Source organism: Argiope bruennichi, chromosome 2 (genome assembly GCF_947563725.1).
Source record: "Argiope bruennichi chromosome 2, qqArgBrue1.1, whole genome shotgun sequence".
NCBI classification, from domain to species: Eukaryota; Metazoa; Arthropoda; class Arachnida; order Araneae; family Araneidae; genus Argiope; species Argiope bruennichi.
In genome coordinates this window covers 118,159,438-118,183,770 of record NC_079152.1, presented here as the reverse complement: position 1 = coordinate 118,183,770, position 24,333 = coordinate 118,159,438, and the positions used below count along the sequence as shown (strand labels likewise).

The 24,333-nt window shown below is 29.2% G+C and overlaps 1 protein-coding gene across 1 annotated transcript in view; it reads right to left on the bottom strand.

Moving 5' to 3' along the window:
• Positions 1-24,333, bottom strand: part of LOC129961612 (pleckstrin homology domain-containing family G member 4B-like) — a 544,990-nt gene that overhangs the window by 456,870 nt on the left and 63,787 nt on the right. Inside the window, exon 4 of the mRNA XM_056075118.1 lies at positions 10,311-10,487. Coding sequence (XP_055931093.1) covers positions 10,311-10,487 — 177 coding nt within the window. The remainder of the gene's footprint in view (positions 1-10,310; positions 10,488-24,333) is intronic.

The window sequence follows — 24,333 nt, the reverse complement described above, 5'->3', positions numbered from 1 at the left end:
ACTTCGAGTGCAACATCCATAGGATATTACATGTTATCACCGGCTTTATTAATTTAATGTTTCAAATAACTTCGAGTGCAACATCCATAGGATATTACATGTTATCACCGGCTTTATTAATTTAATGTTTCAAATAACTTCGAGTGCAACATCCATAGGATATTACATGTTATCACCGGCTTTATTAATTTAATGTTTCAAATAACTTCGAGTGCAACATCCATAGGATATTACATGTTATCACCGGCTTTATTAATTTAATGTTTCAAATAACTTCGAGTGCAACATCCATAGGATATTACATGTTATCACCGGCTTTATTAATTTAATGTTTCAAATAACTTCGAGTGCAACATCCATAGGATATTACATGTTATCACCGGCTTTATTAATTTAATGTTTCAAATAACTTCGAGTGCAACATCCATAGGATATTACATGTTATCACCGGCTTTATTAATTTAATGTTTCAAATAACTTCGAGTGCAACATCCATAGGATATTACATGTTATCACCGGCTTTATTAATTTAATGTTTCAAATAACTTCGAGTGCAACATCCATAGGATATTACATGTTATCACCGGCTTTATTAATTTAATGTTTCAAATAACTTCGAGTGCAACATCCATAGGATATTACATGTTATCACCGGCTTTATTAATTTAATGTTTCAAATAACTTCGAGTGCAACATCCATAGGATATTACATGTTATCACCGGCTTTATTAATTTAATGTTTCAAATAACTTCGAGTGCAACATCCATAGGATATTACATGTTATCACCGGCTTTATTAATTTAATGTTTCAAATAACTTCGAGTGCAACATCCATAGGATATTACATGTTATCACCGGCTTTATTAATTTAATGTTTCAAATAACTTCGAGTGCAACATCCATAGGATATTACATGTTATCACCGGCTTTATTAATTTAATGTCTTTCATAAATGTTTTATAATTTGCACGTTCTTGTATTTTGCACTTTTTAAAAATATGACAGTTACTATATGAAGCATTAAATTTCAAATTGTATGTTTTGACAAGATCGCTGAACATTTCTCACTATGATGGGATTCAAAAAAAGTTTGCTTCTATTATTATCATATTCCGATAGGAGATTGCTTCGAATCAATGATCGGTGGTGTTAGAAAAATTATGAGGGGAATTCGATAAAGAGCTGCCGAATCTTCAAATCAACGAAATGAAGTGCTTACCAAAAAGATATATAAGTGAAACTGGAGACATGTTTCATAAGTCCTTAATGCACGATATAAAAAAGAGCAGTTATAATAAAACTAAAAGATTTGATTAAATAATAGTGTGACAAAAAAAAAAAGAAAAAAAGAACCCATTCTAATAATCAAATGTACTCATTTCTGGTTAGATATAATTTTAAACTAGAGAAGTATAGGATTAAATTTAAAAGGTTAATCGAGTCTGTTTATGAGACATCACATTCACAGAAAAACCGTAATGCACATGTCATATAACGTATAACTGCATATTATAATTCAGGGTCTTATTCTTTCTAATAGGAGATCCTAACAAAATCAAACGAATTGATGGATATCATATAATTAGGAACTGACTTTATGCTGGGTTTTTTTCTTATACACTAATTGATAGACGATAACTTTCAAATATTTCAGACGATACTTTGAACAGCTAACTAAATCTATGGTCATCGCTCAGTTATGGTTTCATTGATTTTTAAAGTTTTTGCATACAGTCATAAATAATCAAAAATGAATTAAATTAAAATCATACTAAACGTTCGCCAAATATAAAAAAATTAAAGAAAAGTATTTCCAGAATGCATTAAAAGTTTCAGCGTTGTCCAACATTTTCATAAGCAGTTTTACATTCATAAATCAATAGATTGCTCTTTCAATATCTGATTATTTTAAATAGCTCGATAAATTTTACCGTTAGAGGTTCCATTTGATCTCTTAACTGCGATGGGAATGTGAATTCGATAATCTAAATAGAAAATTTTAGGTGCTCTCGCGGAATCATCTATTTCAAATTTAAATTCATAATTCTTTAGATTCCAGAAATATACGTCAAGGAAGTTGAGCAATTTTCAATTTGCCATCTTTATGCGAATGTCTATACTTCGTGATTTATTATGAATATTTAGGATACATGTTATTTTAAAGATTCTCAGCTAATTTAAGTAATATATTTATATCGAAAATGTTTGTTCTAACATGGTGAACAAACATAATCGAACACCGAATCGATAACCAAATGCCGAAAGTATTATCTTCGAATGAATTACTAAAGTAATTCTCAAGAGTCCAATATAGGAAAATCCTGGATTCCCTAAACGCAGATATGGATATTGCTCTTGAAGTTGAAATAAAACAGAACGGTGAATTTCTGATTTGATAAGTTAGTAATCATTAAAATTTCTGTCTGTATAATATCAAAGCATTATGTTCGAAGTAAACGAATTTTAGCTTTTTCAAAAATTGAAGAAAATTCCAAGCATAGTGACATGCACAAATATTGACATAAAAATTTCCTTTCTTATATCTGATCAGAATAATACGTGGTTGCTATTAAATACTATGACAAATACTGAGTTGTTTTATTTTAAAGATATAAAATAGAAAATGACAATACTATGAACATCATAAATAAAAGTGTGCCTTGAAATAATTTTATTCGAATCGACCGCTATCATTTTTGATGATAAAATATAATTTTCTAGATATAGTCCGATGGCGATAAGAATTATTTTCAGAGAAATCTATTCCATCTCATAGATTTAGAAATCTAATATAAAACTATTCGAAATACTGAAAATTTAAGAAATTCCAAACTTCTTGGGAAGTTTTTGGAAAAGTTCAGTATTTTCTTTAGCCTATAAAGTGCAAAAACCTCTAACTGTTCTAGATCCTTTAAGATGCAAATGTCTAAAAGATTTAGATATAGCCAAGAAGATGATTAAACTTTTTATTTAGTAAATTTGGATAACAGGTTATATAAGCCAAGTCCGTGCTGATTTGACTCGGTACGACACTGCAAAAAAGTGCCGAAATATTCCATTCTTTTTTGGAGTGCAATATGTTCAGCAAATGGCAATAATTGTGCATCCTGACTGTAATATGCACCATATGAATTTCAGAGATAAATTTCCATTGTGTGACATTGCATCATAAACTACAACAGAATTCTTGTCCTGAAAGTGTTTGCCAGTTTGAAGGTTCTCAAGAATATCTTCGAAGCTTGCTGAAATATGACACCATGTGTAGAGTTGTAATACTGTTCAGTACCTGTTCAGCAATTGCTGTTATCTTTGTATCTTTTTCATTATTTTTGCCTAAAGACTGAAAGGAATTTGTAAACATTAAATGACATGGCATCTAATTTTGCCCTCCAGCTTTCTGATAAGATATTTTTTGTACATTAATTTGATGATGAAATTAGAAATTTATATTTCATTTTGAATCTATGCTAGCAGCAGGAGGGATCGAAGTATGCACAGGATACATTTCACTATAGCACACGATTAAACACAAAACGTGGCGTAACATTTATACGAGAAAGTTGAGGGACAAATACTTCTGCCGATCCATCGATACTCTCTTTTCATTTTAATTAGAAAAAGCTAATGTTAATATTGATATATAAAGAACAGAATATTTGAAGAAAATAAATGTCTATTTATTATCTATACATATTTAAAATCTATTAGAGCTTATTTTTATTATATAATCAAGTCTTCCCCATTTCGAACAACCTGAACTTCTCTGAGTTTAAGTACTTCAAAGAAAAGTTATAAATTTATACAAGAAGATAATTTGTAAAAGATTTTTCGTATGTTGGAACTATTGAAGAAAACGATAAATCAAGCCTTATACTAAGCCTAACCTATTTGTTACCCATCTAGTCTTTTACTGGCAATAAAAACGATTTATTCTAAGTCGTTTTCTATTGATGAATATTTCTGAGATAGATTGAAACCGGTACTTCTTAATCACTGTCAGATATTAAGAGGAAAAAATCTAAACAAATGGCATGAAACATACAACTACAACCTGAAGTTGAATAATATACGAAGAAATATTAAAGATTCAATTCATATTACGAGAAAATATTGATAAAAGCAAATAAAATTTCAAAATTTGCAAGGAAACAAGTAATACAGTCAGCAAAGGTGTGTTCAAATTATGTAAATCGAAATTATGAAATAAAAATCTTGATTATCATACATATAAGAAACCCTCCCATATTCATTTTCTTTCAACCATTTACTAAATGAATTGAAGAGGCTTATATTTTCCCGAAGTATAGAATTTTTTGAAATGAGCTGGATAGACACAGTCAGAGCACGTGCAGTAGCTTCGAGGGAAAATCCCTCAAAACGTATTCAATCAAAAAGGATTCCAGCAGCGTTACTTTTCCATTTAACAAAGCGTGCAACTGAGAGCTGTAACCGCAATTACATTTTGAAATGTGAATAGTTGTCAAAAATCAGCCGTATTTTCCATCAGCAAGCCACCGGGGAAGCCCAACAACCTGCTGTGAGGCACTACTCCGAGACAACCTTGTTATCCAATGGATGATAGATTAAATCTCTTACAATATATTCCCGAGCCTTTGACTCTGCAAAATGTGGGTTTATTTTTTCACGGTACGTTAAAGGTGTGGATCATTGTTAAATGAAATTGAAATCAAGAATGGACGTTTGGTTTTCAATGAGTATTATTGGTCTGGAAGAAGGAAAATTGCTTTCTCGTGATGTTTAATTCATGTTCGACTATCTTCATGTTCGTAGAAATTCTGGACTGCATTTGCAAAATCTGTGATTAAGATTCATCACATCTTTATTTTCCATAACGATTCGTTTTTGAAGTTTTCGCTTTGCCTCCCCCCCCCTTTTTTTAATCACATTTTAAACTAAAAAAATTAATCAAAATATAAAAACGAGGATAAAGGAAATCCTACGATTCCGATTCAAAAATTCATGAATGATTTAGCATGAACGAACTGAAAATTTATAGACACGTTTTCCTTTTTGTAATTCTATAATCATTAAAATGGCAATTAAATTACTTATAATTTCAAAATGTTAAAAAATCACATTAATTTTTTTTCTTTTATTGAGCCCTAAATAATTTTTTTTTCAAACGCTACATTTGCAAGTAATTCGTTTCAAGTCTATTTTCCTGCAAAATAGTTATACAGTTATTAGCAATAATTTGAAAATGAACTTCTAAATAAAAAAATCCATGATCTTAAGAATTTGAATTTAATAACTTTCGAGTAAGTAATGCCTCATACTAAATGTAAAAAGAAACTATAAAAGCAATTTATTTCAGTGTGATTATATATGACAATGATACAATTGACAATTCTAAAAGGTGATTAAAACTTAGTCTAAGAGGATCTATAATTCTCTAAAACGAGGAATAATCTCGAAGAATGACCAGACCTTCCACCAAAATGAATGAGAGGATACACGAAAATTCCATTACAAATGAAAATTTAGCGATACTTTACATTTGTACTAACTAATTGTTTGTGTACATGTGTGTACTGTTGAATTTTCTATATTTCAAATTCGCAAAACTTTAGTACACGTCTACTGGGCTTTGCGCACCGCCTATTGTTATAATTCAGCCAGTAACTATGAACATAAAGTGAGAATCTCAGTATCTACGAGTTGCTTCAAATTTACTATAAGTAGACGGTCCGATTAACCCCTTAAACAGTTTGCCCGTCCTCTGTCGTGTATGGATTCATCACGTTTTGACTTTTTAAAAATAAACCATGTCATTTATGACTTTTATCACTCAGTACAAAAGTGTATCTAGTATATTAAGGATTCTCATTTAAATCAAAATTTTCCCAACCAGAAAGTGACATCTATAAAGGTAGAAAGAAAAAATAAGCCAGTTAAGAGGTTAATATCCAAATCCAATTACAACACTGATTATCAGTGCCCTTAGCTCATGCGGTTGATGTTTCTAATATTTTTCTGCTCAATTCCTTCTGAACTGAATTTTATTATTTTAACATTTACAGCAAAATGTCTTATAATATCTTTTAACAAGAAAATACTAATTTGAATCGCTAAAGCAAATATATTATTATTAATTAAATTGTTCTACATATGCTTGAAAAGAATCTTTTATCCTTTACTAAATATCATACTTGATATAGAAAAGCCCATTTAGACAACATATGAAATCTAACCAATCTTTTATTGCGTTTTTATTTTGTCCACAGACATCGAAGACTTGCATTACAATGCGGTTGAAAATTGTATAGGAATAAATGAGGTTATGGAACCCAAATGATTTTTCAAAGTAGGTATGATAGTTACCGCCACATCCATCGTGTACATCAATGAATATATAAAGCATTTATAGATGGTTTGAGAACGAATGTAAAATTTAGTGCATTGAATTTTTCACTCATATCCCTGAATGTTAAAAAAGGGAATTTCAGGACGCATAAAGGGTTCATGTCCGACAGCAATCACTCTTCTTCAAAGTAATGAAAGAATGAACTATGGCACTAGAGGTGTTCAAAATATTTTGCTTTGAAGAGAGTTTATATGATGTATAAACTCAATAAAACTTAAAAGTAGATAAACACCTTCTGGGCTTTTGCATTTCTGTATGATTTATTGAACAGCACATTGACCTGACATCCGCGTGTACTTGACAAATTGATTTTAGTGAGTCGATAGAGATGGATGAGGTTATTTTTCACATTTCAGGTCAAAAGAGTTTACCAGTGTCGGCTTTACTTTAAAAATGTTTGATGATTGGGTTTATTACGTGTTGAAGGGCATCCCGAGACCTGTGAATTCGTATTTTAAGGTTATGTTCCCAAAGCTGTATAGAAATGTTCTTGAAATGAATTATATTTTCAGAATGTCATAAATTCAAGGGTGGGATCTGAAACTTAATATGTGGACATAAAATTAAAGAAATACTTTTGATTACTCTTTAAATATAATGACTTTAAAGCAGAGGTTCCCAAACTTTTATTTCTTGTGGACCACTTTCAAAGTTTTACTATTTTCGGTAGACCCTCTGCTACTCCATTTCTACTGTATTCCCAAAACTCCTAAAAAATATCATCCTAAATTGGGGGTGTTACGAAGAAGAAAAAAAGTAGCACATTTTCTTGTGTCCTATCTATTAAAATAATACTTGTAGTTATACAAAATTATAAACCTTTATTATTACTAACAATTAACAAAAAAATCAATAATGAACTCTGAAATGTAAATCAACAATAAAAAATAGTCATAATTTTAATGAGATGGATGTACTTGATGAATTGACAGCAAATTATCAATATTTGGCTTCAGTTTTGTAAGAAGTAATCTCAAATCTACCTGTTCTGTGATGTTCAATCTGCTCCTTTTTTTTGTTAACAGGTTGGTAACGGCACTAAAAACTTCTTTCGACAAGATATGACGAGGGAAGCGCTAAAATTTTCTCTCAATTTCCCGCAGCTCAGGATATTTTTCGTGGATTTCTGCATGCTGCCAAAATGTTTTTGGCTGCATGCAGGATTTTTTTAAATTTCACCTTCAGTTCCTCGTTGGTGCTGAGCTCAAGTAGCTCCTCTTGTAGTACCACATTCGCCTCTTCCGCTTCATCAAATGAGGTTATGATCCATGGTGGTATTTCCATTGTCAGAATATCTTCAAATATATTTTTGAAGTCATCGCAAGTCAATGCAAGCACAGCGCAAGCCGCATTTCATCCTTTTGCAGGTCTAAACAAGCATCCCGGACGAGCGGGCGCACGGGCGGCACTTTGCAAGTCTCGACATGTGGTGTACACTTGTACTATTATCTATTGTTCTATTCAATTCTGTGTTTGAACTGAGTCTCGAATATTTTTGAGTACCTACCTAGTGAATGATGCTACCTGCCTACGTTGATAGGTAAATCCAAGCCAAATTTTTGTTCTTTATTATGAAAACCAGAATTTTTCGTGGACCCCCACTTACAACTTGTGAACCCCTGTTTTCTTTTCACGTCTACGTGGACCCCTGTTTGGTATCCTATGGACCCTGGGGGTCCACCTGGACCACTTTGGGAACCTATGCTTTAAAGGAATGGCTTGAAAAAATTTAACAGAGGTTAATTAACAGGTTGATTCCTGCGATTCTGACCACTATCTAATTAGATATTTACTTAGTTACTCTCTTTTAATTGTAGGAGAGAAGAAAATATCTAATTAGGTAATATGTATGAATCGCAGGCGATTCACATGTTGAGCAACGTGTTAAAATAAGGAGATATAAACTAAATATAGGCTTGTTCTAATCACATCAAATTCTACATTGAATGAGAAATTTTGCTGTCAAGCGAACGTGAGTGATACGGCACTCAACGTGTTATACACGTATGAATATCAGGACAGACATTCCCCCTCTGTGCCTAAATACCCGGGCCATCGTGACATTAACATATGAATCGAGGAATTTTAAGAATCATTACTTGCACGGCCCCACACCTCATATGAGAGAACGTCCCGACATCGGAAGGGAAGCATGGAGCAGATTCTATCATCGGAATAGAGGTATAAAAGTAGATTCCATGATCGAAATGGAGGTAGGTCTCATAAACGGAATAGAGGTAAGTTCTATCATTGGAATGAATGCAGCTCGATCCTACAACATTAATATATCTACAAGGGAAACGAGAACCTGCTTACTCATCCGGCGACTTCTTATCCATGCATGCCTGGCGTCTCTCCCTCTCCTCCCTTTCTGCATGGAGATGTAAAAAATGAATACGTTTCTAGTAATCAATATGAAGTACGACGCCATTTCTAGCGATCACCTGCCATTTAGGGATTCCATTTTTGGAATTTTATCTAAGTGCATGATTTGTTCATCAAAATTTAGTTAACTGCAACCAAGTGTGCAGGAAAATATCCATCTTGCATAATCAATTTTAGAAAATAAGAAACATTAAAAATTTTTGTATTGTGTCGTAAAAATGGCTATTATCCCAAAATATGTATTTTAGACATAGTTGATAATTACATGTGTAAAATTATAAAAGAATGAATGGAGGAGAAAGGCAGGAATATTGGTAAGGAATGCATAATTTTGAAAGGATAAAAAGAACTATTTTGCTGTTCGACGCTGATTTTAAAAAAATGTAATTTGATTTTAACTTTCATTTAAAAAATTGCAATAACATTGACATTTTGAAATTAACTCATGTAAAATGGTATTAAACTTATCACTAAAATAACAAATATTGACGTCATAAAAACTAATTCCAATATTTTTTATTTTAAAGCGAATAAAAATAGTTTGATATCAAGCAAAATGACAAGATTTAATTTGAATGAAACAACGAAACTTTATAGTAAATGGAATAAAATGTAATTTTTATAAATATGCAAGGTTTGATACAGAAAAGGCGACTCATTCGCCAGTCGTAGTGTGCTACTTATGAAGGAGTTCGAGTTTTGTCGAATAATGCATAAAATTATACATACAAGTGTTTTATATCGATATCTTTCATCAGTTAATTATTTTCAATGCACTTATAGCTTTATATGCCTCCAACAATTTTTATGAAAAGACCCAAGCAGCGCAAATATTAATACACTGGAGATTTACGTAACATGAAGAAAGAATTTTTCATTATTTCCTGTTACTGAAATCTCTTTCAAAAAATTTATGTTTTTGATTTTCCAAAATATATATTTTCAGGCAATTCAAATAACAAATGACGATACTTTATTGCAAGTAATATTATATTAAAATGATAAATGTATCATTTTTCCGAATGCATAAATGTATTTTAAATTTCTTATATTAGTAAGATTTTTTAAAATATTTTTTCAATTTTCATGCAACAAAAACGTAACAGATATGTATTAAACATTTTGGAATCACAATATTACAATTATTACGATGTCATTTTCCAAATTAAAAAAAAAGTTTCTAATTTGAATGAAATAAATCTAAATATGTAAAAAAAAAAAAAAAAAAAAAAACTCAGACCAGAATTGAAAATCATTTTCCATTATTAACATATTATTTGTAATATATTAATAATTGTCTAAATTCAATCCCATAAAAATTATATAAGAAAGAAGAAAACTGTAACCGTAAGTAAAACTGAATGACTTCAATGACAGGCGGAGCAGTAAATAAAACCCTCCGGCGTGTTGATAAAACTGATAAATCATTGAGATACGATATGGCCTATGTCGTGACATTGTCTCAAGGATAAACTTCTTCACCGGTGCCGTATGAGCAGAAAAAAAAAAATCGTTGAGTCACATAAGAGTCTCACTTACCGGTACCTTAAGACGTTGGAGTGGAAATTCTGAATGACTCAGATTCAGGGAGGCGTCGAAATTTGCAAAGGAAGACCTTGTTAGGTCCTTCCAGAGTTGACATACCACTCGATGTGGCGCTGAGTCGGTAGGCAGTCCCATCCATGGGAAAAGCTTGAGAGTGGCACCAATGGGATTCTGAAACAGAAGGTCAAGAGCACAAAATCAAATATTTTGATATTATTAGAATTCCCAGAAGAACAAAAAAAATTTTGTTTTAATGAATTGGTGACATTTGTGATGTTTGTGGTGAAGTCTTTGATGTATGGTACATCACTTGATGCGAGATAAACCAAAAACATTTTTTTATATGATATAGCAAAGACCAACCTGATAAAGATTTACTGGAATGTTACACTTTTGCATTAAGCATTAGATAAGAAAAATGAGATAAATAGTGTTGATATAATATGAAAAATTCGCTGTATATATGTTAGAAATTTTTTATATCTAAATATAATAAATTAAAGTTCCATATCTTTTCGGATTCAATTTTTTGGTTGGCAATAGCTGGTGGAGGGTCAGATTAAACTTTCTAGGGGTCTATAAGCAATCCAAATTTTGGAGCCTCCGTTCTCCTCCAAATTTTTAAGACATGATATTTTTTTATTTATTTCAATTTAACCCTTCTATAATTAATTTTATGTAGCAAATTTTGACATGCCGAAATAGAATGACGCTTAATTACATATCATTGAATAAAAAATTGGTTTCAGAATATTATTTATAAAAAATGCACTACTGAACCTTAATTGTAGTTTTAAAAAAATAGTAAAAAAATGTCAAGAGCTTTATTAATGCAATTTAAACAATATTTAATAATAGTATATGAGATAGAGAGTATTCTTAATAAAGCATGCGGGGAGAAATGAGAAACATCCATAAAAGTGATTTATTAGAGAGAGCATTTTTTTTAAATGTAAAGCTACACATTTTTATTTTGAACTATAAAATAACATATTATAAAACTTACAGACAGTAATTAATTATGAATGTTACTAGACAATTCCACAATATTTGATACTAGTTTTGATAATATACTTTGACAATACTTGGTTTTAAGTCGAATAAGTTTGATTACCCAGCCTTTGTAGTTAAATAACTTTCAAAATATCGCAGAAAAAATCTCGAGGTCTCCGGCCCCCTAAAGTTGTGGGACCCTTAGGCAATTGCCTATTTAATGACCTGGTCTTGGTGAAATGGTCTGACTGGAGGACCACAAGGAAATATGCAAAGAAATATTACAAAATTGGGAAACATTTTTTTTTCTCTAAGTATAATAAATGAAAAGTCCCTGTCCTTAGGAATTTTATTTTCTAGACCACAGTGACATGATTAGAGGATCATGAGTTCGAAACTAGATTCTACCGAAGACTCAAAATGTATATAGGACTATTACCTCTTAAATCTTAATCGCACATTAGACATTTTTATGTCCATGTTGTAGCAGCATTCTTATTTTCTAATCTCTATACAAAATTACGAAATCTGCCTCAAGTTATTCTTCATGTGGTCTAAAAAAATTTAATCCTACTGAATATGTTCAAGCAATTCTATTTCTATTTTTACCAATGAGTTTGTTTAAGCATAATATCAGAATGAAGTCAAAATTAATTATACAGTACACTCCCGATTATCCGCGGAATTGGGTGGCGCGGCCGCCGCGGATAACAAAAATCGCGAATAATCCGAAAAAAGCTAAAAACGGGTATAGCAAAAGAGAAAACAATCATTCCAACTTTGAAAATCGTTTTATGTACAATAAAACGTAAAATAAACAGCAGGAAATGTTTAACTAACGCTTAATATTTAAGTATATCATTCAAAACTAACCTAAAATGCATTTTGTTAATGAAAACAGAAAATTGCTTTGTACTTACGATAGGCGTCAAGGATACACAGAATAATTAATACATATGTACTGTTTTAATACTGTAATGTATTATGTAATTACAAAAGCATAACTGTAAAACTACACCTTTTTGAAGAAATCAGTCATTTGTGTTTGCTTCTTGCTTTGGAAGCATTTTCTCTTTGCTTGGAAGCAAAAATAAAACTTAGTGCGGCAGGCGCGGATAACCCGCCCGCGGATAATCGGGAGTATACTGTACATGTATTTTCTCGTTTTTTGCAATGCCCTCAGTTTCTTAGGGTACATAAAATGCTAGGAACATCATGTTCTTTTAATAATCTTCCAAATCGTCCAAGTGCTTACTCTATCTCTTTTAACGGCAGCAACATTGCTTACAATAATACATAATTCTTCTATATAGAAAGGTTAAACTGAGCTTCGTTAGTGAAGGCAGAGTGTTTTGCTTAGGCCTAGGTAGAAAAATAATCCAATAAATATGCGGAATTTATGGAAAGATGCAACAATAAATAAATTAATTGAATTGTTTCTAGCATTTACGTATGAGTGTTATTTCAATATTTATTGACAAGTTTTGGCATTTAAATTCGCAATTATTTAAAAGATCTTTTTATTTTCAAAAATTGAAAAAAAGTGAATAAAAATAACCCCTCAAAATAATCTGCAGGTTATGTTGCAGGAAAACTGAAATACAATGAATTGTTTCATTTATTTCTCTATCGTTTGCATTCCTTCATAAAATTTTTGTCTGAGGAAAAAACTGAGAAAAATGTCCCAGGCTAAGTATTTCTTTCAACGTCTAGATTTTTGCAAACCATTTATTACATATTATTAATAAAAAAAAGCATATTAATCTTCCAAAAACTTGCTCAAAAACTGAAACAGAGAAAATAAATCAACTGTTACATTAAAAAAATACTTTAGATATTGAAATTTTATTAATAAAAGTTCTCCATTTAATAAATCCATTCTGAAACCGTGGGACATTTTATGAAACATGATATCAAAACATGTTAAGATTTCATTCTTGGAAAAGAGCATTTGCGTACATTTAATTTTACAAAATAAAAGTCATTTCTGCTAAGTATACTTCAATCAGCTGCATAAAGCAGAGACAGTAAGTAAAGCAGAGACAAGTAAAAACATTGTATAAAACAAAACACAGTATCAGAAGAAATATTAAATCTACTGCATTTAATAAGTCCCTCTCGCTTTTATGTTTATTCTTTATGTGAGTGTTAATAAAGATCTTAAATAAATCACTTTTATGGATGTTCCTCATTTCTCCCCGCATGCTTTATTAAGAAGCTAAATGAAACACTCTTCGAAAGTTGGGGCACATATTTAATTTTAATACTGGTGCTAAAAATTCAACCTTTATTTTGTTTGTCTTTTCAGAAATGTCAACTGAACTAGTCGGAAAGTATGTGAGAAATTTTACTTGTAACTGATTCATCTAATAACTTATTTTATATAAATATGATTTATTTTGTCATTTTGAATTACAGACGCAGACTTTATAAATTTTGTTTCCAAGTAGTCATAAATATATAGCCGATATATTGCTAAAATAATCAAACTAAAAGAGAAAGGAAGACGATTTAATATCTTCTTACTCTTTTAAAGAGCCTATGATAGAAAAAAAAATCACATATATTAGGATTTATACAAAAATCTACTTTTTGAAAAACCGGTTTTTGAATCCAATATTTCCAATATTTATCCGGTTTTCCAATTTTTGTCAAAAAATGTAGAATAGGGGAAAATGTTTTATTTAATTTTATAGAAAAACAAAAATAAAATCAATATCAAAGTCAAAATATAAAAAAAAATTAAAGATTACATATACATATTACTTACACAAAATAACGAAAACTCAAACAAAAATTTCAAATAATATTTATATTATTTTTCACTAATTTTTTCTCCTAAGAAAATAGAATTAAAAAAATTATCCACTGAACGGTAACTAAGTATTGTTCTTATTTTGGACACAATATTGCTTGAAATTGAAAATATTCGTTCACTAGCTACCGAGCTTGGTTTTATAGTTTTCATGGCATCAAATAAATATAATTTTTTTTGTTCTTTTATTCGCTGTCTCGAATAATGAAAATTCGGCTTTCAATGCGTTTGGATTTGTAAGTTTTTTTTTTTTAAGGGTCTTCAAGAAACTTATAAATTGATTTTTCCATGGCTTCTTTTAAGAAAGCATTACTCTGAGGAGTAGTTTCTTAGATTTGCTTTTCATCAGAATCAGTTTCCATATAAGAATTTGGAAATATTCTAGACAATATCTTTCTAGATAACTTAATAATTTCGGTTTTTGAAGTTAAGGAAAGTACACTAGATTTCTTCCCTGAACTAGAAATGTTTTGCGAATTTTGTAAATACAGCAAAAGCTGATTCCACTTGTCTGCTTTCTTGAATTCATTCTTCTAAAGTATATAATAATTTCAAACTTATTTCAATGTTTAAAATTTTTAGTTCATTTAACGGAAATTCAAATATACTTTCGCTTGTTAATAAATTGACATCTCATCCCCCTAAGCCTTCAGCTACTAAACGAATCAGTCTCAAGACTTAATGAAGTTCTGAAAGTTTAGAATATTCAGCTTCCTTCCTCATATAATAAGCACCAATATCATTCAATGCTAAAAAGTATTTGTTGCCCGTTGGATAGAATGAATTGCAAATCAAATAAGTTTAAAATTAATTTTTACATAATAAAATGAATTCTTTAAATTGGTTTTCTTACTTTAAAAGTTTTCAAAAGTGACAAATTTATTTTAAAAAAATCGGTTTTCTTAAAACCGGGTTTTAAAAACCGTCAAACACTAACATATATCAATGTATCGCGAATATACTATAAACTGCATTGATATTGACATGCACGGTTTTTTTTTGTTGTTATAGAAATGACATTTTAAAGCAAGAACGCATTAACCATTTTTGTTGCCACTTGGTCATACTTAATAATATATCGGCGAAAAATGAAATATAACATTCTCCATTTTTAGCTTTCAACAATTTTGTAATCTGTATCAAAATCAATTGCAAATAATATATTTATATTTAAACGCTTTTGAGAAATGTAGTAAATAACTTTTGAAATTGACAAAATTGAAGTAGTTACTCTTTTATACTAAAAATTAAGAAACATCAACCAGCAATTTAGATTTATTTAATTAATTCCAATAATTTTCAATAAGCAGATATTTTTAATTCTAAGCTAATGCCACAGTTCTCAGCATGGATGGACGTTGAGACACAGTTTTCAAGAAAACAAGATGTTCCTTGTTCTTTTTGAATTTACTAATTTTTGGACAATGTTAATTAAGGTTCAATTATAAGGCAATTACTCCAAATTAGTTTTTAATGAACGCAACTTCATTTTCTGGCTTCTTGAACTTTTCTGAAGTGATTCAGACTCTTGAGACACATTGCGCAAACTCTTGAAATTCAATTAGAAATGAGCACATGTAAAGGCAGAAATCATTAAATTTAATAATCGTCCAGTTTAAAACTAAGAGAAAAAGCAATAAAAACAACAGGAATTTTCTTATATTACTTCATAAATATACAGCTATAAAGAATTACACGCTACTGATTGACTAAATATATCTTCAAAAATTAGATAATAATGAATGGATGCGAGAAAGATTTAATAACAGTAAGGCTTCATTGAAATCAGTACAAATCTGAAAAACTGAAGTAAATTGGAAAAGACATTTTTATTGATGCCAGTCGTAGGAAAACACGTAGTTACAAAACTGCAATAAGTTTGTAAATTTTAAGAGCTGTCTATTGCTTATGGAATGAAAAATATTTATTCTTCTTTCCAATGTGCATTGAATATTTCCTGTTTCTATATTTTTAATAATACAGTAAATATCAAATAATTTTTGAGCGAATCAATGTTTTCCTTTTGTTATTTTGGAAGAAAGGGCTGTATTTTATTAGAAAATATTGCTAGAAATAAATTTTCAGTATAATGGAAAAGAAAACTTCACTGAAAATTGAGTTCACTGAATATACGTTTATTAGAATTTTAAAAACTCATAAATTTATAAATAAAAAGTATTTAGATTCTTTAATACTTGTTTATTCATTTTTAGCCAATGGTTAGTAATCACAATGCTTTCTAATATTCAATTTTTAAATTCTCTCATTATCTAAAATAAATGAATAGTTTTAAATGTTTCTTCATTGTTTTCATGATCAATTTTTATATAATTAGATCTAAAAGCCGGCCACAATGCCTTGTGAAATGACCTAGAGTAGATTGAGCAACAATTGAAGCGAAGAGTCTCGATAAATAATTTATAAACAAAGTTTATACGCTCTCATTTATCTAAATATTGTTGCAATTTATTTTCTGGTACAACATCATGCTGAGTCATTAAACTATTTTATGCATTAAAAAGAATGTGACATAAGCTGTGGATTTTAGCATTTTTTGATATTGTGCTGGAACTTTGCAAACCGTTGACGTATTTTACAGGTTAAAAAGAAAACGATATATGTTGAGAGTTTTAGTATTTTTTAATAGTATACTGGAACTTTGCAAATCGTCGCAGTATTTTATATGTTAAAAAGAATAAGACATATGCTGTGAGTTCAGCATTTTCTATTATTATGCTGGAACTTTGCAACGTGTTGCAATATTTTATTTGTTAAAAAGAATTCGGCATTTACTGTGAGTTTTAGCATTTTTTTTGATATTATGCCGGAACTTTGCAAATTTTTGCAATATTTCATATGTTAAACGGAACTTACACATGCAGTGAATTCAACATTTTCTGCTATTATGCTGGAACGTTGTGAATCATATGTAAATCATTGCAATATTTTATGTGTTAAAAAGAATATGACATATGCAGTGAATTTAACATTTTCTGATATTATGTTGGAAATGTGCAAATCGCTCAACCAAAATTGTTTTATTAGCGTAGTTTTATTTCTTTAAAAGATAAAATTTCTTTCTGAGATAAAATGCAAAAATATTTTTTTTTTACGAGAACGAACATATTTAAGAGAATTTGAGCATTGATTTCTCAGTTTTTTACTACATCACGCTGACTTGAAAATAAGAATAAAATTTTACAAAAATCAGGACATATTATTAGAATTTAAATTAAGAATGTATATCTTATAGAAATTTAAATTAAAAATTTATTGAAAGTTTGGAGTCTTTTACAGATTTTTTGTATCAATAAATCATGGCGGAATTGTCATTTTTGTTAACATTTCAGAATTCAAACAATTTTTCAGCGATATTACAATGATTTTTGCATCATTTATTCTTTAATTTTAATAAATTTTTAAGTATTTATTATTCATATAGATAGAATTACAGTTCTGAGAGAAAATATAGAGTATTTGTTTTACAACAAATGGCATTTATATTTAGCAAACCTTACAACTAAAAATGTTATCTAATATTGCGATCAAAAAATTTAGCTTTCTAGACTTTATTAACTTTTTATTTTGGATTAGTTTTACAAATTAAGCTCAAAGTAATGCCAAAATTAATAAAGAGTTGCGCGGAGAGTCCTAACAGATTAGTAAACATGTGGGTTGTGACCTAATAATCTGAAGTAAGAACACCTGTTGAGTAACTGGTGTCGTTACCATGTGCCAGATACTACTGACATTCAACCACTCCATAGGAAAGCGATATCCTTTTAATTTTTTTCCCAACAAAAGCTGAGAAGGATCACTCACTACCCACAAAAGCATTCTAGAGGGTGTGAGCTGTTAAGAGGTAGCACATTTCATATTCAGAAACGGTCAATGAACGAGTTTCCACTGACAGCTGAAAAAATTGTCACTCCATAACATTTAAATGCTGTAGCACTTGCTGCTGAAGTGAACGTGCCCCCATTAAACTAAGATTTGAATTAAGCCACTTATCTGTCTTAACTTCACGAAGCTTTCAGCTTGTGTTTATGTCTTAGTACCATTCGTCATTTATGTTATCTTTTGTATAGGAAGTATCCTTTATCTGCATGCCATTAAAAGCAAAGCCTGATAAATGGCTCACTTAAATTAGGATATTTTCTTAACGAAAGGGAAGTAATCCGCTTGTATGGAAGTTTGAAATTATTGCCCATATAATATTTTTTTTTATTTCAATCCCTAATAAAATATATTTCGTGTTGAAGATGCGAAAAGGGAATAGAGAGATTATTGAATTTTTAACACTTTAAAATAAATGCGACAATGAGATTATCAAGATTAAAACATTATATGTTTATAAAGCATATAAATATCGTCTGTTATAACGAATTAGATATGCAATTTGTAGTAGAGAAATAATAATTCGTTTTACACAATTTCGTTTCATATTTCATCAGACAATTGTGTTCAGGCATTGAAATAGTGCAAATATATTTTAATGAGATGAAATGAATTAGAAAAATTTGACACTGATTGGGTTTTTTTTAAAGTAAAATCCGTAAATAATCTCTAGTGATGTTGTTATAAGAATTTTCTTTCAAAAATGATATGATTTTGTCAATAGATATTAAAAAAAGGAAACTATTGCAAAAAAATAAATGGCTTAATTTAATTAGGGCAAATAAATATAATATTATAAATTCTATACTTATATATTATACTATACCTGTATATATATATATATATATATATATATATATATATATATAACTATATAATATAATAGGTATATTATATATTTTAAGCGGTAGCATATTGAATTCATCAAATGAAATTCAAGTTATATATTTAAGCTTTAAAATAGGCTGGATCTTATTTCAATGAATGAATTTATCTTAAATTATTGTAGGTAAAACAAAAGTATTTGAAAATTCTAAGCTCAAATAGAATTACAAGCAAGTTTTTACATAAAATCAGCAATAAATTTCCTTTATTGGGGGGAGGGGGGGAGGGGTAAAGGGAATTTTAAAATAGCGTGCAAACCGGAAATAACAAGAAATTCAAAAGTTTTTGATAGATCGAAGACTAAATATTAAAATTTTTTTTTATTTTATATATTTTATGTTTTCAACAAAAAAACTTATTACATCAGAAATTAAATTTTATTAAATCACAATTTTTTATTCATAACTAGCTGTAACCCGACGCGTTGCCGCCGCAGAAGAAATAATTTTGTAAATATCGTTTTACATCAAAAACAACTGCCTTGTTTAATTAGGAATGATAGAAAGAATGATATTTTTTTTCTTATCGGCAATGAATACATTCAATGAAATTGAATGATGTATAAAAGAAATGTACAAATAGTAATATTTATTATATTTTTTTATATCATTATTGAAGTGCTTTAGGTTAGACAATATTTTTTTTGTTTTTCCGCGTTCAGCAAAAATAAATAAATTTCATGGCTGTCCGACTGGTAAGCATCCAACATACAACTGACCATGTGAAAAACTTGCACCGTGTTGATGGTCATCGAGATTGCAAGTCGAATGGGGAACTTGGAGTCGTTTGAAATCAAAAGGCATATCGGTGGGAATAATGGGAATGCGTGAATAATATGTGCGTTTTGCCTCAGACAAAATATTGTGCATGCTGAACAACCTGTGTAGATGACTATTCATTAATGAGTAGAAAATAATTAGCACTTGCGCTAAATATTTTCGCTTTCATTTCACTCACATTGATTAGCATCAATCATAATAATTTTATTTTGTTTGATATGCGTACGATTAACTCTGAATGACATGTGCCATTTGCCGTTTACAGTTTATCTTTTGTCAATTTTAAAATAGAACCTTCGCGCAAGTGCAAGCAATAAATTAGCAAAGTTTCACAGCAATAGGTTGAATGGTACGACAGCGTATGAGGTGCGAACAAACAAAAATTCATTTTTCTATATTATATTAAATAGTATTAGTAAAAGATGTATAACCCTCCTTTTATTTCACTCCTTCTTTATTATAAATACTATGGAAGGATTAAAATTCGAAAGATGATGAAAAATTTGTAAGAAGATAAAAGAAAAATATTGAAAAATTTTAAATGCACAAAGCGTTTTTATGAATTCGAATTTTGTAGCAGTTATGAAGACAGGAATCAACTCCCAGTTAAGGAGACTGCAGATGATTATAATGAAGCATCTAAGTCTGTATGAGCTTGTTGAAAAAAAATATTCGGCCATGATTTTTCGTGCGTAAACAAAGGAAATTAAAAAGTTTGGTGCAGTTAGGAAGACGATTTTAATATGCTCGCTTGAGATTCCCCATACTTTTCAACAGTTGTCAATCGTCGCCAAATAATTAATGGATCGGAGTTCAGAATTCAATGAACCTTTAACAAAGTTGTGAATTCGATTCTAGAATTAAATAGCGATCAACACAATAAGAACATTCAACTTATCAGAGCCCAGGAAAGAGCAAAACACATCCGCACCATTGTGGAAGCAATGCAAATATTTTCTTTTAAATCCATTGGTGTAGTTTATCATAAACATGCAGCAAACGTCATTACCACCACGGAGTGTCGACCATCGTGTTAGTGCCAACGACCGGACATTTGGGCAACAAGCAATTAATAGCTTCATCACGAAAACACGGCCATCAATACTTCCTATTAAATAACTTTTTAAAATTACTGTGCTTCGTCAGGAACCTTATTCTCCCAATTTCTGATAACCTCTGGATTTTCTCAAAGTTTCTGAAAAGAGCTATATAATAGTCCAGAGAATACATTATACAAAATACCAAAAAGTAAATGTGTCCCCCATTTCAAAAACGGCTCTACTTCCGATTGTGGCAGAACCATAGGGATAAATCCATAAAAGCACTAAAGGACTATTTTTTAATAAATTATTGTAAAATTGTTATATTTCAATATATGAATATTTTTTTAGGAATGAATGTCGGATATTTTTTGAACGAACTTCGTATAGTTTGTTGTACAAAATTGTATTAAACAGATTAGAATGCAATAGTAAATTCCGAAAATATGCAATATTTTTTATTAAAGTTATGATAAAACAATTATGATTCAGAAAGCGTTTTTAAATGGTTCTCAATAATATAAAACCGCACCCATATAATAAATAATTAAACAGGAGAAAAAGAAATTTTCAGATTCATCAAAAAATGTTAAGAATTACCAATTGAAATACAAAAAAAAAATCCATTATCTTTTAAGAATAGTAATCTAAGCAACTATAATTACGTTCATTTGATTGAATGAATAAATAAATAGAAATGAAACTATTAGAATCCACAAGAAACGTTAACAATTTCAATTAAAATTTAAAATCAATATTTTTCTTTGGAATGAAAAACCGTGTCAGCATAACATAAACTAATCAAAAGTAAATCATAAAAGTACAAAAATAGAATATATCAAATTATAAGACTATAAAATTTGTAAAAACACAAATACCGTTTAAATCAGAATATTTCATTGCTTCTTTAATAGAAATAATAAGTTGTCCGCGAAACCAGTATTGAAATAGAATTCAAAGAAATTTTCAATTACAGAAAGCGTTTTATTTGAAGATTTCAGCTTGAAACTTTGTTTTAAAATAAGTGAAGAGCTACGAAAATATTTCAAAAGTATCGGAGTGACACAAGCAGCATTCCCATTCGCAATATATTTATAAGTTTGAAACTTTCCTATTGGAACTCGTTTCATTTGTGCCTCTGAAAGTATGAATAGATACAGCAATTTCGAGATATGAAATTTTGAAGAGCGAATATTTCCATTATCAATATTTTGTCCAATATATACTTTCGAAAACACGAATTCTCTATTCGAGATTCAAATCATATATGAAATTGAATATGAACTTAAATATGAATGCTCGTTGCATTTGAAATATGAATTTTATTCTAGGAAAACTTTTTTAAACATTCTACAAAGATATAAAAATTATTTATTTTGTAGAAAATTGTTGAATTTCTGTTAACAAATGAAGCATAGACTTTTAAAAAGATTTTAACTGCTATAAAGATATTATTTTTTTCAATATTTTAAAACTACAACTTCTCCATTATTATGTTAGTACAAACAATCAAAATCAAATTAAAACTAAGTAACAGCAGACGATAAGTAAAGTAAAATGTATTATTACTTCCGCATTTTAATTTAATATTTCATTCAGACTCCGTTATTTATTCTTATCCACATTATTTTCTTAATTTTCGATTTTGGTACAATATGTTTGCGAGATTTGTATATCCATCTTCTTATTCTTATGTAGAATTCAACTTTCCATTCATTTGCGGATAATTAACACACGGATAAAGCTATTAGTGGACAATATGTGAAAACAAATCAATAAGCATGATTTTTCTCAGAATATACTGATTGAATTAATGATTATTATAAATTTAAAATGTAGTTTTACAAATCAGCACTCAATTTTATTTCTAAATGAAATTCAAAATTCACTTTATTCTCAAGAATACTGTAACAAATTTTTGTTCGCTGCATGCTTCTTAACTGGTTTTATAAACTTTCATTATCTGCATATGTTTTTAAATTAAAATTAAAAAGATAAAAGAATTAATTTCACTCAAAACAAATGAAAACTGGTACTTTTTAAAATTATGTAATAGAACATTATCTTAACAAATATTTCATCAGTTTTACATAAAATAAGAAATTTCTTTAAGATAAATAATTTCAAATTCCTTTGCAAGATCTCGCATAGTAAATATATTCCAAAAATATTTCAGAAATTTCACTATGTAATGATTTGTTATATGGAGGGGTTCAAGTTACAAAGGTGTCAGCCGCATTTTTAGAGCACATCGCAAAAAGTAATGTATTATTAGAGAACAAAAATTATGCTATCGTTTTTGGGGACACTTGAAATGAAATTTAACGTAGAGCTTGAAGTGAATGGAATTTGTGCATTGGTAACTTTTAAATGTTTTTAAAAAATTACTTTAATCCATGCATCCATAATATTATCTTGAATGTCTGTCTAGAAAAAAATTTATATTCATATATTCATTAAAGAAATTTATTAATAAGAATAGAATTTCTTGTAATTTTATGTTGATTTAAAATAATATAGGGTTAGCTTGTTATTTTTTTTTTAATTTTGCGTACCTAAAAGTAATCTTTTTTTTAACATTGAGATTGTTAGAAGACATACTACGCTTCAAATGAATTACAAGCGAGCTTAATATAGGCGATTCAATGATATTCTACAGTTTATTTTCATTCCTAATGTATTTTTAGAAGTAACGTTGATGATATTATAGTCTTCAAAACTAATCTCTACATATTCATGTTTTAAATGAATATACTATTTCATTGTAGTTTTTAAATTATAGAAGAACTCTAAAATTTAAATAAATGTTCCCAATATTATTTTAATATTACAAGTAAAAGTGTATTTCCGTGTTATTTTTTACTAAAATTTTCTTTATCTCAGTACATATTACTTCGACAAATATTTACATTTGAAAAAAAAAGAAAGAAATTACTGTGAGTTACTGTTTAGTAAACAGATTATTAGTCCATTCATCTGGAATTACACAAATGACTGGAATTGTACAAACACGTAAATTTATTTTATTAATATGGAGACATGTATTTAGTATATTTATCCAATCCTAAAATGTCGAAACAATACTAATTAAGTATTATTATATTTTTCTGAGAAATAGCTTACATAAATATTTATTAATGGATCTTAATTAGGCAGTTTACTGAAAAAAAATCCAGGAGCTGATTATTATTTGTATGACTTCATTTTAGCTTATTAGAATTCTCAATTAAGAAGATTCTAGTATTATTAATATAAAAAAATTAGATTTATTAATAAACTAGATTTCAAAGTATCTAAGGAAAAGAAAAACATTCGAGTTCTTTTTTAGTTTCCAATCCTATAATTTAAATTAGGAAAAATAACTGAGATCCTTTACTGCGTACATTTTTATTTACTGACGCCACCCAAGAATAGTTGAAATATAACTTCTGCCTTTTTTTCTGAAGCCTTCCGGCATTATAAGGTCAAAGCCTCGAGTGTCAACGTACTAGCTTTTATTACAGTTTTTCAAAGCCTTTTAACATAACTTATGAACACTTTAATAGCTATTATTTCAATAGTAAATATTTTTTAAAAAAAATGATTAAATATTTCAGAGTTTCGATTGA